Source organism: Budorcas taxicolor, chromosome 1 (assembly GCF_023091745.1).
Source record: "Budorcas taxicolor isolate Tak-1 chromosome 1, Takin1.1, whole genome shotgun sequence".
In the NCBI taxonomy this organism is placed as follows: Eukaryota; Metazoa; Chordata; class Mammalia; order Artiodactyla; family Bovidae; genus Budorcas; species Budorcas taxicolor.
The window spans coordinates 8,746,555-8,760,775 of NC_068910.1; the positions used below are offsets into that span (position 1 = coordinate 8,746,555).

The 14,221-nt window shown below is 37.7% G+C and overlaps 1 protein-coding gene across 1 annotated transcript in view; it reads right to left on the bottom strand.

The window, feature by feature from the left end:
* The window catches only part of MAP4 (microtubule associated protein 4), a 153,486-nt gene that overhangs the window by 62,021 nt on the left and 77,244 nt on the right, over window positions 1-14,221 (bottom strand). Inside the window, exon 3 of the mRNA XM_052647596.1 lies at window positions 14,081-14,149. Within this exon, the coding sequence (XP_052503556.1) occupies window positions 14,081-14,149 (69 nt within the window). The remainder of the gene's footprint in view (window positions 1-14,080; window positions 14,150-14,221) is intronic.

Sequence of the window (14,221 nt, forward strand, 5' to 3'; positions counted from 1 at the left end):
TGCTCATCTCTAAAAGGGCTGCCACGTGCAGGAGAGCACACTGCACCTCTGCTGCTCGGCACCAACACCGATGACAGCTGCAACAGCAGACTGGCTCTTTACTCCACACAGAAAAACCAACAATCAGAAATACTATCTTTTATTAATCAGAAAGTGTAACTCTTCAATGACGATCACTAAGAAGACTAATGTTAATACTTAAATTTATAATCTACACAGCTTTGCATCTTCTCAGCTCATTTCAAATTGCTGTAATCTCCACTGGAGGATCAACTGTCCCAGATTTTGGCAGTGACAAAGTCCTAAGTTAATTTCCTCACAAGAAACAAAACAAAGGCTCTTCCTTTAGCGTGCCTGGAGTCTTTTCAAAGTTTCACCTTCAATTTTGTCCTCCGGAAACACAGAATCTCCAAAGACAAAGGACACTGAATGTGCTCTAGTTACATCCAATAAAAAATACACACATTTAGATAGGAAAGGGGGCTGATGACCTAACAGAGAATGATTTATTGGCAGCACTATTTACTAGGTTGGACTTGTAAGAACTGTCTATGTGGATGTTAATCATTATTACATTTATTAAACTTCTAATTAATCATTTTACATTTATTAACCCCTCAAACAGGTTCAGTTCAGAAGCTCAGTCATGTCCGACTCTTTGCGACCCCATGAATTGCAGCACGCCTCCCTGTCCATCACCTACGCCCGGAGTTCACAGGTTACCAAGCACTGAAAGTATTTTCTGTCCCCTAATGCAAACAATTCTTTTATTACTAGTTCTCCTGTTATACAGGAAGAACTTAGGGCTTGAAAAGGGCAAACAACTTGCCTAAGAGAGCAAAGTTAGCAGGTGATAGATCTAGGCCTGCTCTTTACACAGCTTTCTCAAATGTAAACAGACCACTAGAGGGACTTATTTCCTGAAAGACATGTACCAATAACCTGTCAAAAATCACTGCAATTACATCTGACCCTGCTCTTAACATTCCCTGTCTATGTGAGTCCTGAAACAAACAGAAAGAACCACCTACTCAGAGAAAAATGCTGGTGAAAAAAAAAAAAAAAAAAGGAAACATAATCAAACCCTTATGAAACTTCACAATATACAAAAATTTAAGCCAGGTAATCTGTTTAAACACAAAATAGCAAGGTGGCCCACTCCTCTTCAACATTAAACAGCTATTATGGTCTAGCAGTTTGTAATTTTCTCAATAGCACAGGAAGTTCCATAGCACAAGTCTTTATTTCCTGCCACATCTCTCAAATGCTACAGAAATGTAACAAGGGATCTATGGGCCAAAGTCTTGATATGCTTGAGAATGACGCAGAAATCCCCTCCTCCACTGCCAGAGGGGTTCCGCGGCACTCCTGCCCCAGAGCTCGCCTCTCTGCTCCAGTGTGAGCCCATTAGAGCCTCCTCCCAGCCTCTACCCTTTCATCTTAGCAGATAAAACGCTGTCAATTTAAAACAGACTCCTTCTGTAGAACCACATTTCTTTCCTTCATCTTTAAAAATAAAAACAAACCCACATTCAACAAGACTGCCCATTCAATAGCTACTGCGCACCTACTCTATGCCAGACACTGGTCTAGGTGCGGGGCCACAGCAGTGACCAAAGCTAAAGCCCTATCCCTCTTGTAACATTTATCTTCTAATGAGGAAAGTCAGGCAATACTAATTAAATTGTACAAATGATAAAGCAATGGGTGCCATGGATAAAACTAAAGCAAAGTAGGAGAGAAAAATGGAAGGGGTACATTGTCGGGTAAGATAGAGAAGACCTCTCTGAGAAGATGGAGGGTGAACTACAAGTGTATCTGAGGGAAAAGCATCCCAGATAGAAAAATCAACGAATGCTCAGACCCCAGGGCAGGGGCCCACCTGGCTTGTCCAGGAACTCTGGTAAGAACAGCAGGGAAGCAAAGCTACAGGGAAGAATAAGGAAATGTGGTCATGAGGCCTTATGGCATCTGAGTAAGGACTTCAGCTCTTACTCTGAGGTAGGAAACTCCTGGAGGATTCTGAGCAAAGAATAACATGATCTATGTACAGGGCCACTCTGGGTGTTTTTGAGAATATACTATAGGGAGCAAATGAATGCAAGGAGGGAGACTCATCTGGGAGGTTGTTACAGCAGTCAAAGTGAGAGGTGGTAGCTCAAACCAGGGAGAGAAAAGGAGGGGAGGTGAGAAGCGGTCGGTCAGGTTGCAGATCTATTTTTCTGACAAAACAGACATGGGATGCCAAGACAAAGAGAGGATAGGGGAAGTCAAACATTTAGCCTGAGCAACTACAAGAATATTCTATTTCTGTTTAATGAGCTGGAGAAGGTTTTGTCTTCTGTTTGTTTTGGGGAGTGGGACAGAAGTTCAGTTTAGGACCCCTCAAATCTGACATGTCAACTCTACATCTAAATGGAGATTTCAAGCTCTAATTTCAAATTTTCTTAGTTTTCATCCAACCTCCTCATGGAATTTAACCAGTATTACATCTGTTCTCACAAGATGTTCCTTAAAACTCTGGTTAGCATTTAAATAATGTTTATAAATTTGGGCATTTCTCTGCACAACCGGAAAAATTAGTACAAACTCACAAGATGGCTAATACATAAAACAACATTTCAATTCTGACGAGGTCTGTAAGTACACGATGGTTACTTTGAAAAAAAAAATTTTTTTAAGTGAGCTAGTATTGTTTATTTATTTATTTTTACCATTCTTAAATGTACAGCTCACTGGCATTAAGTATATTCAAACTAATACACAACCATCACTGCCACCCATCTCCAGAACTCTGTACACACTGAAAAACAACTCCCCATTCCCTGCCTCCTCTCAATTCCTGTCAACCATCATTTTACTTTCTGTCTCTATGAACTTGACTACTTATATACAATACCTCATGTAAGCAGAATCATATAAGTGGCATCAGTGTTTACTCTTTTGTGACTGGCTTTTTTCACTTAGCATAACGTCGTCAAGGCTCATCCAGGTTGGAGCACATGTCGGAATTTCCTTCCTTTTCAAGGCTGAAGAATACTCTATTGTATATCCTCTTGTGGTTCAGCTGGTAAAGAATCCACCTGCAATGTGGGAGACCTGGGTTGGGTCCCTGGGTTGAGAAGATCCCCTGGAGAAGGGAAAGGCTACCCACTCCAGTTTTCTGGCCTAGAGAATTCCAAGGACTATATAGTCCATGGGGTTGCAAAGAACCGGACACGACTGAGCGAGTTTCACTTTCACTACTCTATTATACATTATGTATATATCACTTGGGTTGTATCCACCTTTTGGCTATTAAGAATAACGCTGCTATAAACACGGGTGTGCAAAGTTCATGCTTTTATCTGGGTATATATCCAGATGTGGGCTTGTTGGTTCATACAGTAATTCTATTTTTAATGTTTTGAGGGCCTACCATACTATTATAATGGTTCCACCATTTTGCATTCTTACCAGCAATGCACAAGGGTTCCAATTTTTCCACATCCTCATTAATACTTGTTATTTTCTGTTTGTTTTAAAACAACAGCCTAGATCCTAACAAGTGTAAAGCAGTATGTCACTGTACTTTCGATCTGCATTTTCCTAATGATTGGTGATAATAAGCATCTTTTCATGTGCTTCCTGGCATATAAGCCAATATATGGAGAAGTGTCTACTCAAGTCCCTTGCTCTTTTTTATTAAGTTTTGTTTTCACGTGGTTGAACTGTAGGAGTGTTTTACATATTCTGGATAATTAACCCCTTGTCAGATGTATGTTTTTGCACATATTCCCACTCCATGAATTGCCTTTTTATTCTACTGATAGAGTCTTTTGATGCACAGAACGTGTTTTTTTGGTGGAGTCGAATTTATCTGTTTGTACTTTTGTTGCTTTTACTTTTTACTTCTGTACTTTTGGTGTCACATCCAACAAGTCGTTGCCAGATCTAATGCCATGAAGCTTCTGCCCTACGTCTTCTTCCAAGAGTCTTATAGTTTTAACCCTTATATTTAGGTCTTTGCACCATTTTGAGGTAATTTTTGTATATGATATAATGTAGGGATCCAACTTCATTCTTTTGCATGCGACCTCCGGTTTTCTTAACACCAAGACTATCTTTTCCCCACTGGATGGTCTTGGCACCTTTCTCTAAAATCATTTGACCATATATACAAAGGTTTATTTCTGGGCCCTCTATTCTATTCTTTAGTCTATATGTCTGTTTTTATGCCAAGACCACCACTGCTTTAATTCCTGCAGCATTATAGTAGATTTGGAAGACTGAGAGCTCTAACTTTATTCTTTTTCAAGACTGTGTAGGCTATTCTGGATCCTTTGAGATTCCGTGAGAGTTTTAGGATAGATTTTTCAACTTCTACAAAAAAAAGTAGTTGATATTTTCAGGGGAAAAAAGTCTTTGAAAAAACTTTCTTCTTTTCTGTTATGATTTTTTTATAAGATACTGAATGGAGTTCCCTGTGCTGTATAGCAGGACCTTGCTACTTATCCATTCTGTGTATAATTGTTGGCATCTGCTAATCCCAAACTCCTAATTCAGCCCTCCCCCCACCTCCCTGGCAACCACACGTCTGTTCTCTCTGTCTGCGAGACTTCTCGCTTCCCTGCAAGTTCGTTTGTGTCATATTTTCAGACCTCACAGGTATGTGGTATCGTGTGGCACATGTCTTTCTCTTCCTGACTTACTTCACGTAGTATGATAACCTCTAGTTGCATGCACATTGCTGCAAATGGCATCGTTTCATTCTTTTTATGACCGAGTAGAATTCCATCATGTGTACGTGCCACGGCTTCTGTATCCATTCATCTGTTGCTCGGCATTTAGGTTGCTTCCATGTCTTGGCTATTGTAAATAGTGCTGCTATGAACACAGGGGTGCATATACCTTTTAAATTATTTTTTTCCAGATACATGCCCAGAAGTTGGATTGATGGATCCTATGGCAACTCTATTTTTAGTTTTCTGAGGCACCTCTGTATTGTTTTCCACCGCAGCTGTACCAACTTCCATTCCTACCAACAGTGTAGGAAGGTTCCCCTTTCCCCACACCCTCTCCAGCATTTGTTGTTTGTTGACTTGTCAGTGATCCCACACCCTCTCCAGCATTTGTTGTTTGTTGACTTGTCAGTGATGGCCATTCGGACTATGTGAGGTGGTACCTCACTGTAGTATAGTTTTGATCTGTGATAATTAGCGATGATGAGCATCTTGAAATAGCACTTTGAATCTTCCCACCAGTGACTGATATTTCACTACTGTTGCTGTAAGCTCATAGTTGGGAGTAATCATGTGTATACATCCTCTTATCCACACCCCATACTCTTTCACAACAAATTAATTTTTGAACAGTGTAATGTAAAAAGTATATAAAATCATTATTATTTGAATTTCTCCTCAAAGCATTAGGACGGGAGCTCTGAAATATACCAAGCAAAAACAAAATTGAGAAATAGACAAATCAACAATGATTGTTCGGAGACTTCAATATACCACTTTTAATAATGAATAGAATAACTAGGAAGAATATCGGTAAGAAACAGAAGACCTGAACAATATTATAAATCAACCAAACCTACCAGACATTTATAGAACACTCCACTCAACAAGAGAACAACATACATTCTTCTCAAGTACACATGGAACATTCTCTAGGACAGACCATATGTTATGCAATAAAACAAGTCTGAATATATTTAAAAGGACCGAAATAACTCAAAGTATGTTTTCCAATCACAACAGAATGAAATTAGGAAATGGCAACAATAAGTTAATTTGTGAAATTCAAAAATATGTGGAAATTAATAACACACATCTAAATTACCAATAGGTCAAAGAAATCACAAAGGATATTAGAAAATACTTTTGAGATAAATGAAAATGAAAACACAACACTTATGAAAACCAGAACTTATGAGATGCAGCTAAAGTACTGCTCAGAGGGAAATTTATAGCTGCAAATACCTTTATTAAGAGGGAAGGAAAAAAAAATCATGTCAGTAACATAACCTATCTTTAAGAACTAGGAAGAGAAGAGCAAACTAAACCTAAAGCAAGCAGAAGGAAAGAAATAATACAGATGAGTGTGGAAATAAATGAAATAGAAAAGAGAAAAATAGAGAAAACCAAGGTGACTCATTGAAAAGCTCAATTTAATTGACAAATCTTCACCTAGTCAAGAAAAGAGAGACGACTCAAATTACTCAATTCAAGAATAAAACAGAAGACATTATACCAATTTTATAGACATAAAAAGGTTATAGAGGAACACCAAGAACTACAGCATGTCAACAACTTAAATAACCTAGTTGAAATGGACAAACTCCTAGAAAGAGAGAGAGAAATTGCTAAAACTGATTCATAAAACATTAGGAAATTCCAAAAATAATGGTTAGTTACACAGTTTCCAACAATTAGGCTTTGAAATCAGTTTCATGGTAGATGAGAGTTCAGTTTTCCCTGTATAGAACTCAAGGATATCATCCTCTATGGTGAAGTATAGGCAGAAAGATCTTCTGTTGAGTTAACTTCCTGGTCAGCTGGACACCACTTGTGCCCTGCACCTCTCACCCTTTAAATTCTACCCAATAGGAAAGAGACCTCTTTGTCCACAGCAGTGACAAAGTTAGTAATACTTGATTTTATTGGTTTTTCTTTTTTCCTTCTCACTTTTCGTAGTCTCCCACTCTTGTTTCCCAAATCACTTCTCAAAATAAATTACCTACATGCAAAAAGACCTTTGCCTCAAGTCTAGATTTTTTCCCAGAAAACAGTGTCTAAGAAAGGCTTTAAACAGGACTTCAAATGTCCATTCTTTCCAACAGACTTCTGAAGATTAGAAGATCTACTGAGACAGGACACTGTGGTAGAAAGAGCATAGGACTTCTTACCAGACTAGGTTCAATTTTGAGCTCTCTTATTTAACCTACTTCAACTTCTTCAAATGAAAAATAAATACTGCTATACAGTGAAAAGCACTCTACAAACTTTAATGTGCTTTACAATAATAAGTTACCCTTATTATTAACAAGGTGAATCAGACAGAAAAATATGTTCATGTCTAGATTCAGGTAAAAAATACAAGATCAACTTACAGTAGCTATGTGTGAACGTTAGTTCTGTGAGTAAAAATTTCTGGTCTCTGATAGTGTGGCTCTATCTATAATGCATTAATTTTTCTTAGAAAGGAGAATGTATTCTTTTATTACTTACAGAATTACAAATATAAAAGAAAATATCGTATTATCAACATATGCTTTCTGGCATAGGGTAGAGTTTCATGCCACAAAGAGAAGCAAATCATATAAACAAACTTAAGTTTAAAAAGTATATCAGAAGCCTGTACTCACTCAAAGCTCAGGAAGAAGCTATTTGGTTTCATTTAACTCCAACAGAAATAGAAATTGAATGGCTCACTGTATAATTAAACGCTGTGTTTGGATGAAGGTTCTCAAGCTCATTCCCTGAGCTGCTTTCAAGGGAGTCCTAAATACCCAAGAAGTAAATGTAACGTGTTGTGTTAATGGGTACATGTGGATTTTTCTAAGAAGTTATTTATTTTTACCAGAAAATAATAAACAACAACAAAAAAAACTTCTAAGAAGTACTAGATGGGAAAAACAAAACAACCAAAAGAAATATTAGGAGCCCTGGTGTGTTTCCAACACAAAACTCATATCTGTAAATGAAAAGAAAAAAACTAAAAACTAAAGCTTTGTTTTCAGGATTTGAGCAGGGGCGGGGTGGAATGCCTGCCTTGCTGTGTCTACATCCAACAACACAGCGTGCAGCTTTATGCTGAGGCTTCATTTACAAGATCTAATGGCAGCTTATGGGTTGGTTTCAATAGCTATTCAAAGACTCTAACATTACCGATTTTTCTGTTTAGATTTTATATTTTTGATGGCTTAGAGCTTTTCTAACATAAAATCCTTTGCATTTCATCTAATGATACAGGTGACAGGAATGACAAACACCCAGGACGTTCTCAGAGTCACGACATTCTAACAGAGCAGTTTTGCTGCTTGTTTCGCTGCTGGGCTGACCTGAGGTAACGGTGGCATCACCTTCAGAAGAGTTATCACAATAAAAAGCCACCCCCTCGGACCGCAGTGCAAACACTGGTAACACTGCCGTTTGTGGAGCACTCAGTGTACTGCATCCAGCCCCCAACTGTAAATAACTGCAATCTGCCTCCATGGCAGCAGATTTATTCTACAAATAATTTGCGGTTAAATCTTATTAAGCCTTCACTGTAATGGAAACAGCATCAAAATAAAATGGAGGATAATCCAGGTTTATGCATGACTTAGAAATAAAACTAAAAGTCTGTGCCTGCCCCACCAGTCCTATGTGTTTGTCCAGAACCCTCTCCAGCCTTCCAGCTCTACCATATTAACAGGTTAATAAAGAGGAAGAACCCAACTGAGTCCAGGTTTCATCTCACTTTCATCGAAATGAATACACCAATAAAACACAAGGATTGCCCCATCATGAAGAGTTTAATCGTAGGGTACCTATAAGGTCAGTCAGGACTGAAAATTATTCTTTATAGTATTTAAATTACTGTGCTTCAAAACTAAGAATCAATTACTGAGCTCTCAATGACAAGGAAACCCAAGAACAAAAAATTGATCTTTCTTAAAAAACAATAACTGCTTGCCAAGCTAAAAAAGTTTATTTATGCCTTACAAATTACCTTAGATATTCTCTTTTCACTGTCTTAATTCAGTCAACATATTGCATTTGCAAATCTATCTACTGTAAAGAAAACACTAACCAAGAATGGCTAGGAAATTGGGCATTCCATTAAACTTTTCCCCCGATACAGACTACTAGATGATCAAACAATATGGTTACAAAACTGAAACACTTCTGAATGAAACACATTTTATTTATCAATTCAGAAGGCCTTTTAGGAAGAATGTAAATGTGAATTTTCATTAGACTAAACAAAATTTAAGTGTAGCATTTAGAAAGTATCTTAACAGTAATTGATATGCCATGGAATAATTTTTGGAATAACTTATTGCTACCTTAGGGAGATACTAGAAGACAGAGGAGCCTAGAGTGCTGCAGTCCATGGGGTCACAAAAGAGTTAAATACAACTTAGCTACTGAACAACAAACCACAAATTGCTTACTCTGCCAACTATCTTACTTATCAGATGCTACAAAATATCAAATAATTATTTCGGTTTCTTAACTCTTATAGATTGCAGATAAAAGGGAGTACATTCTGTCTAAAACGACAATGTAAGTGAAGGTAGATGGCAGAAAGTAAAAAGCCAATTATGGAATTATTATGGGTCAAATTAGAAGCTTTGTTAGACCAAAAGCACAAGGGTCTTTATTTACAAATCTCATGTTCTGGTCACATTATACTTCAATAATTAAGAACCCAGCCAAAATCCAGTCCATATAGTGTTAGTGTAAGATGTTTATTAGCGTGATTTATTTAGCACAATGATCACATAAAAATGTTCCAATGTACAAAACCACTGAAATCTATAATCACAAAAAATACAAACTTAGGTGTGTAAATAAAGTTATAAAAATATTATTTAAAAACAAAGCTCTACATTGGGCCAAAGAAGAATAAGAGAAAGAAAGAGAGATTGCATATAAGAGACAACCATTTCAATAGAGCAACCTTTATCAGTCTGGCTACCTCACCAGTGAGATCCTGGGCCATTGGGTATGACCATCATAGCAATACAGCATTTTATTACAGGACTTCATATGAAGCTATACATGAAATATTACATATATTTCCTTCAAAATGAAACATCCAAGTGAAATACAGCTAACAATATATATGAAAGTTTAGCTGGCTATTAGTAGAAATTTTCAACGATTCCATAAATTCAAAATGAAAACATATTTAGAAAACAAAAACAAATTTCAGACAAAAATAAATATGACAAAATGGAAATTAAAGTGGAATAAGTCAATGTCAATAATGAAGCGTGAGTGTGTTTCTGAACACAGCCTTACCACAGGGCTCGCACCCAGGCTTTTCTACCCACCTGTTACCTAGACAAGCTGCAGAGATTGTGAAAGACATGAAAGAAGGATGTCAAGTTTGACTTTTTAAAGTTACCACTATCAATTCTGAAAAGTTCCTTTGCCAGAAAAAAAAAAAAAGGCAAAAGAAAAACATGTGAGAAAGAGTTATGTTTTATTAGATGTTCTAATCTCCTGTGCTATTTTTCAGATTTTTCTCCAATGGTAAGAGTTTTCATATTTATCAACTGCTTAGAAGCTAAGGCTAAGCACTTCCTCTAAAATGTGCTTCCTGTGACTGTCTTCTCTCCAGAATCCACAAAAGGAATTCCTGGCAAAGGAACAAACCCTTGTGACCACAGGAGGGAACACTTTCTAAATTCTACAAGTCATTGCAGAGACTTGGTTTAAACTTTCGTAACATTCTAACTTTCACATCCCAAATGTACTCTTGTATCAGAGGATCTAAATGTACGTCTTGAAATCTTCCTCAGAACATAGTGGTAAATATTCAATCTGAAACAATCAGTAGCTTAGTGATTATAAAATACACATAGTCAGTAAGAGGACAGAAAAATTTTTAAAGAGTATCTCATATTCTAGATCTTAAACCAGAACTCCTCTACAATATCAAAGCATGGCCCATGCTTTATATTCTACTTTTAAAAATGCAATCAAAGCTTATCATTTGAAAAGTTCTACAGTGTATGTCCCAGATGGTTTCAGATTTTTTTAGCTATTATTTTGGAAAAATGAGGAATGAGAAAAAAGAAATTCCAACTGGGACAATCCTCAGAATGTGTAAAAATAAATGGTAAGGTTTATGGTAAAGGACTTAACACACAAGTCTTCACATGTGACCCACCAGTTCCACCTAAGGCTGCACAAAGACACCACCAGAGTTCTAAAGCAGGCAAACTCTGAACAGAGCTTGAGTCCAGTCAGATAATCATTTCATTAGAAACCTGGTAACTGGTTGTAATTCTTCAATGCGTTGCCATTTAACTTCTCAGGTTGCTACAGAAAGCTATTTTCTATCTATATCAACATCCCAATATTCTAACAATACAGGATTTCATTTTCCTTAACTTACCAAGTTTCTTTTTTTTTTGATAGCTCATGATCAAGCTAAGAAAGAAATTTTGGATATGAAATTCCATACATAATAACAAGGCTGTCAAATTTTTAGGAGAATCTAAGTCTGCACAAATAGATTATAATTTCATAACAGAAACAATTTCAGCCCAACTTGCAAATAACAAAGGATGATTTTGTTTGAGGAAATATTTTTCAAAGTTTAATCAGAACTACTCTAAATTAGAAAACTTTAAATTAAAATAGCTATCATTATTCAAATGTTAGTAAGGTGGAAAGAAACACAGGTAGCCTGAAGGATGAGTCTACCCTAAAAGCAAGCTTACAGAGGGAAAAAGGAGAGGAAGAGGGCGGTTCACTGCAGTACTGGTGGAATCGACCCCTTTATGAAAGCACACCATCTCATTTGCTGTTACAGTACCCTGATTTAGGTTGAAGATCGGAAAACCAAATGAAAAAGGCCAACTAAAAATGTTTAAAGAAAAGAAAAATGTGTGACTGAATTAAATGATAAAATGAGTTTTAAAAGAGAACAAGAAATAAAAGACACTGGATGACCCTCACAAAAACACTAGGATTAAAAAAAAAATCATCTGGTACTTCGAGCTCACAAAGGGAAAGCAGGTTCCATCAAGCCCTGCAGAGCACAAAAGGAAGCAGGTGGTTTGCTCAGCAATCAGCAGAAATGGGCCCCGAAGAACTACCCTCAGGTTCTTCTATATCGTGTCCAGGAAGGAAAGCAAAGCTCTGCAAAATGCTGAAGGTTTTACAAGTGTAACGGTGCTTAGGAAAGATCACTGGTCTGGTGTTGCAGCAGCCCCAGTGTTGAGAGACACGCTAGGCTTCTAGGAGGAGAAAAATAGAAAGGGAGGGAGAAGTAGGAAAGGACGGAAAAGCACAGGTCATTAGTAAACAGCAAGTTCAACATAGCAAGATGCTCATAAACCCTTATTCACTGTCAGCAGAGCAGGTGTGCTCTTAGAACTACAGATAACACTCTGAAGGAAACAAAAATGGGAAATTTCAAAACGGCACAAAGCTACATGCTCCAGTTAGTGAGGGCCAAATTAGAATGCAGTCACACCATGCTCCGAAAACATGCACTCTTTGCCCGCTTCCTACCCCTTCCCAGCCCCAGTGAAACATGCATATTTTCAGTAAAGCATCTGCTTTAACATAGTCAAGAGGTCAAATTCAGAAGACAGCATCTCCCCAGGTGTGCAAACTATATTCTACACTTTGGGCGGGGAGGTGTCCAAGAGCAGAAAGACCTGCTCCCATAATGGCAACAGACAGTTCATAAACAGTAGGGTTCTTTTTTTGATGCCACAGAACTAGTCTTCAAACAGTAAGGGTCAGGCTGCGTGTTTTTCCTGTTTTGTTTTTCTTTTTTTTCCCTTGCATTATTAAGCTGTGGCAGTGGGAAAAAAACTGCTAGATCAAGTTTAACTCTCCTCTGGTCAGACAGACCTGACATCCTGCTAGAGAAGAAACCTACTCTAGTGGCGATAGTCATTTCCTTACCAGATGAAAACGGAATTCATTGTTCCCAATGGCTAACCAAATCAATCCCCCTTTTCTCCCCTGGCACTGCCTCCTTGTTAAAGAAAGTGGAATCTATTCATTTTTTAAAAGTTTATGTTATCTATTCATTTTTTTAAAGTTTATGTTCAAACTTCTTCTTTGTTAGTCATGGGAATATTTCTCTAACTATTTTCTTAAAGCCTTTCTTAAAGCTTATATAGATCTTTGCTTTCTTCAAAGCAGGCACAGAAACAGTCAATACCACATATGAACTAAGATAATTTAAAAAAAAATCACAAAGATTTCAGTTCACAAAACAGAGAGATAAGTAAATTTGCACTTCTTCTTGTTTCCAGCTTTTAAAGTAAAGTGTTCCTAATTAATGAGTTGCTAGTAAGGATTTACTGTCACTGGGTCAAACTAACATTCATAAAAATAGAACCTGGGTGGAGGGAGGGGGAAAAAAAAGAACCTAGTCATCAATAAACCTAAGGTATAAAGATGTATACAACATTTCTAAAGGTCACAGGATCAGGATAAAGAATAAATCCTAGAATAACTGATACTGCTAACAGAAGGCTCTGCGGAAGCCTTAGAAACTGAGAAATCCCTCGATAACTCAAGGCAGGACTTCTAAAGGCTGAGGTAAGCACGCAAGAAGAGAAACACAGCCACGGCTAGCGCTGGCCTCCCTACAGTAATGTGAAGCAAACGTTATATGCCCCAGTTAAACAGAAGTCTTTTCATTTGGGTCAACAGCATCAGCCTGATTGTTCAATTAAGCAAATTAAGTGCAACTATTTTAAAAAATTCAGTATGGCTCTCATATTAGCTACCTAAATAATTTATTCACAGAATACATCCCTGTGGACCCTGCTACTGCTTTGAAAATTTTGCTCACTACAAATATACAAGGGGGAACCACAGTAACTCTGCACTAGCCCTGGTAATGGGCTAGGCATTACAGACGATTTCAAAGTAACAGTTAAGGGGAAAATAGAAAGACAAAACAGACTGAGGGCCCAAGAGAAACGAAAGAACTCTCGATTTCCAGCTCACAAGTTCCCTAACAGTGAGCCATGGAAAGCAAACCAAGTGTAGTCAGGGACAAGACCTGCTCAGAGAGTTGTGGCAGCCAAAGGAATCCACACTACATATTCTGATGATGGTCATTCGGCATCAAAAGTCTATTATTAAGATTGATCCAACTCTTGAGTGGTACAACTGTAAAAAAATATTCACAGAATATCAAATGAAATTCACTCTCTCCATTGTTGGAAATGTTATGGGGCAAGATGCCCTGGATTTAAACACAACCACCAAGAATAAGAGTACCCTGACAAATAATCCAGATGCTTCCACTAACAATCCTCCTCAAAGGAGCTGATCAAGGTGTTAGGTGTCTACCATGACTGTCTCACCCACACATTTGAGGACTCCTGGGAACCACTTACCAGTGACATCATTCCGTTCTATTCCGTGGTCACCGTTGGCGAGCACTGTGGCTTGAGAAGATGGAGTACCTACAACAACCAGAAAGGATAATTACCCACTCTGACAGAAAAATGAAAAACAGATGCCACTGCTGTCTAAGT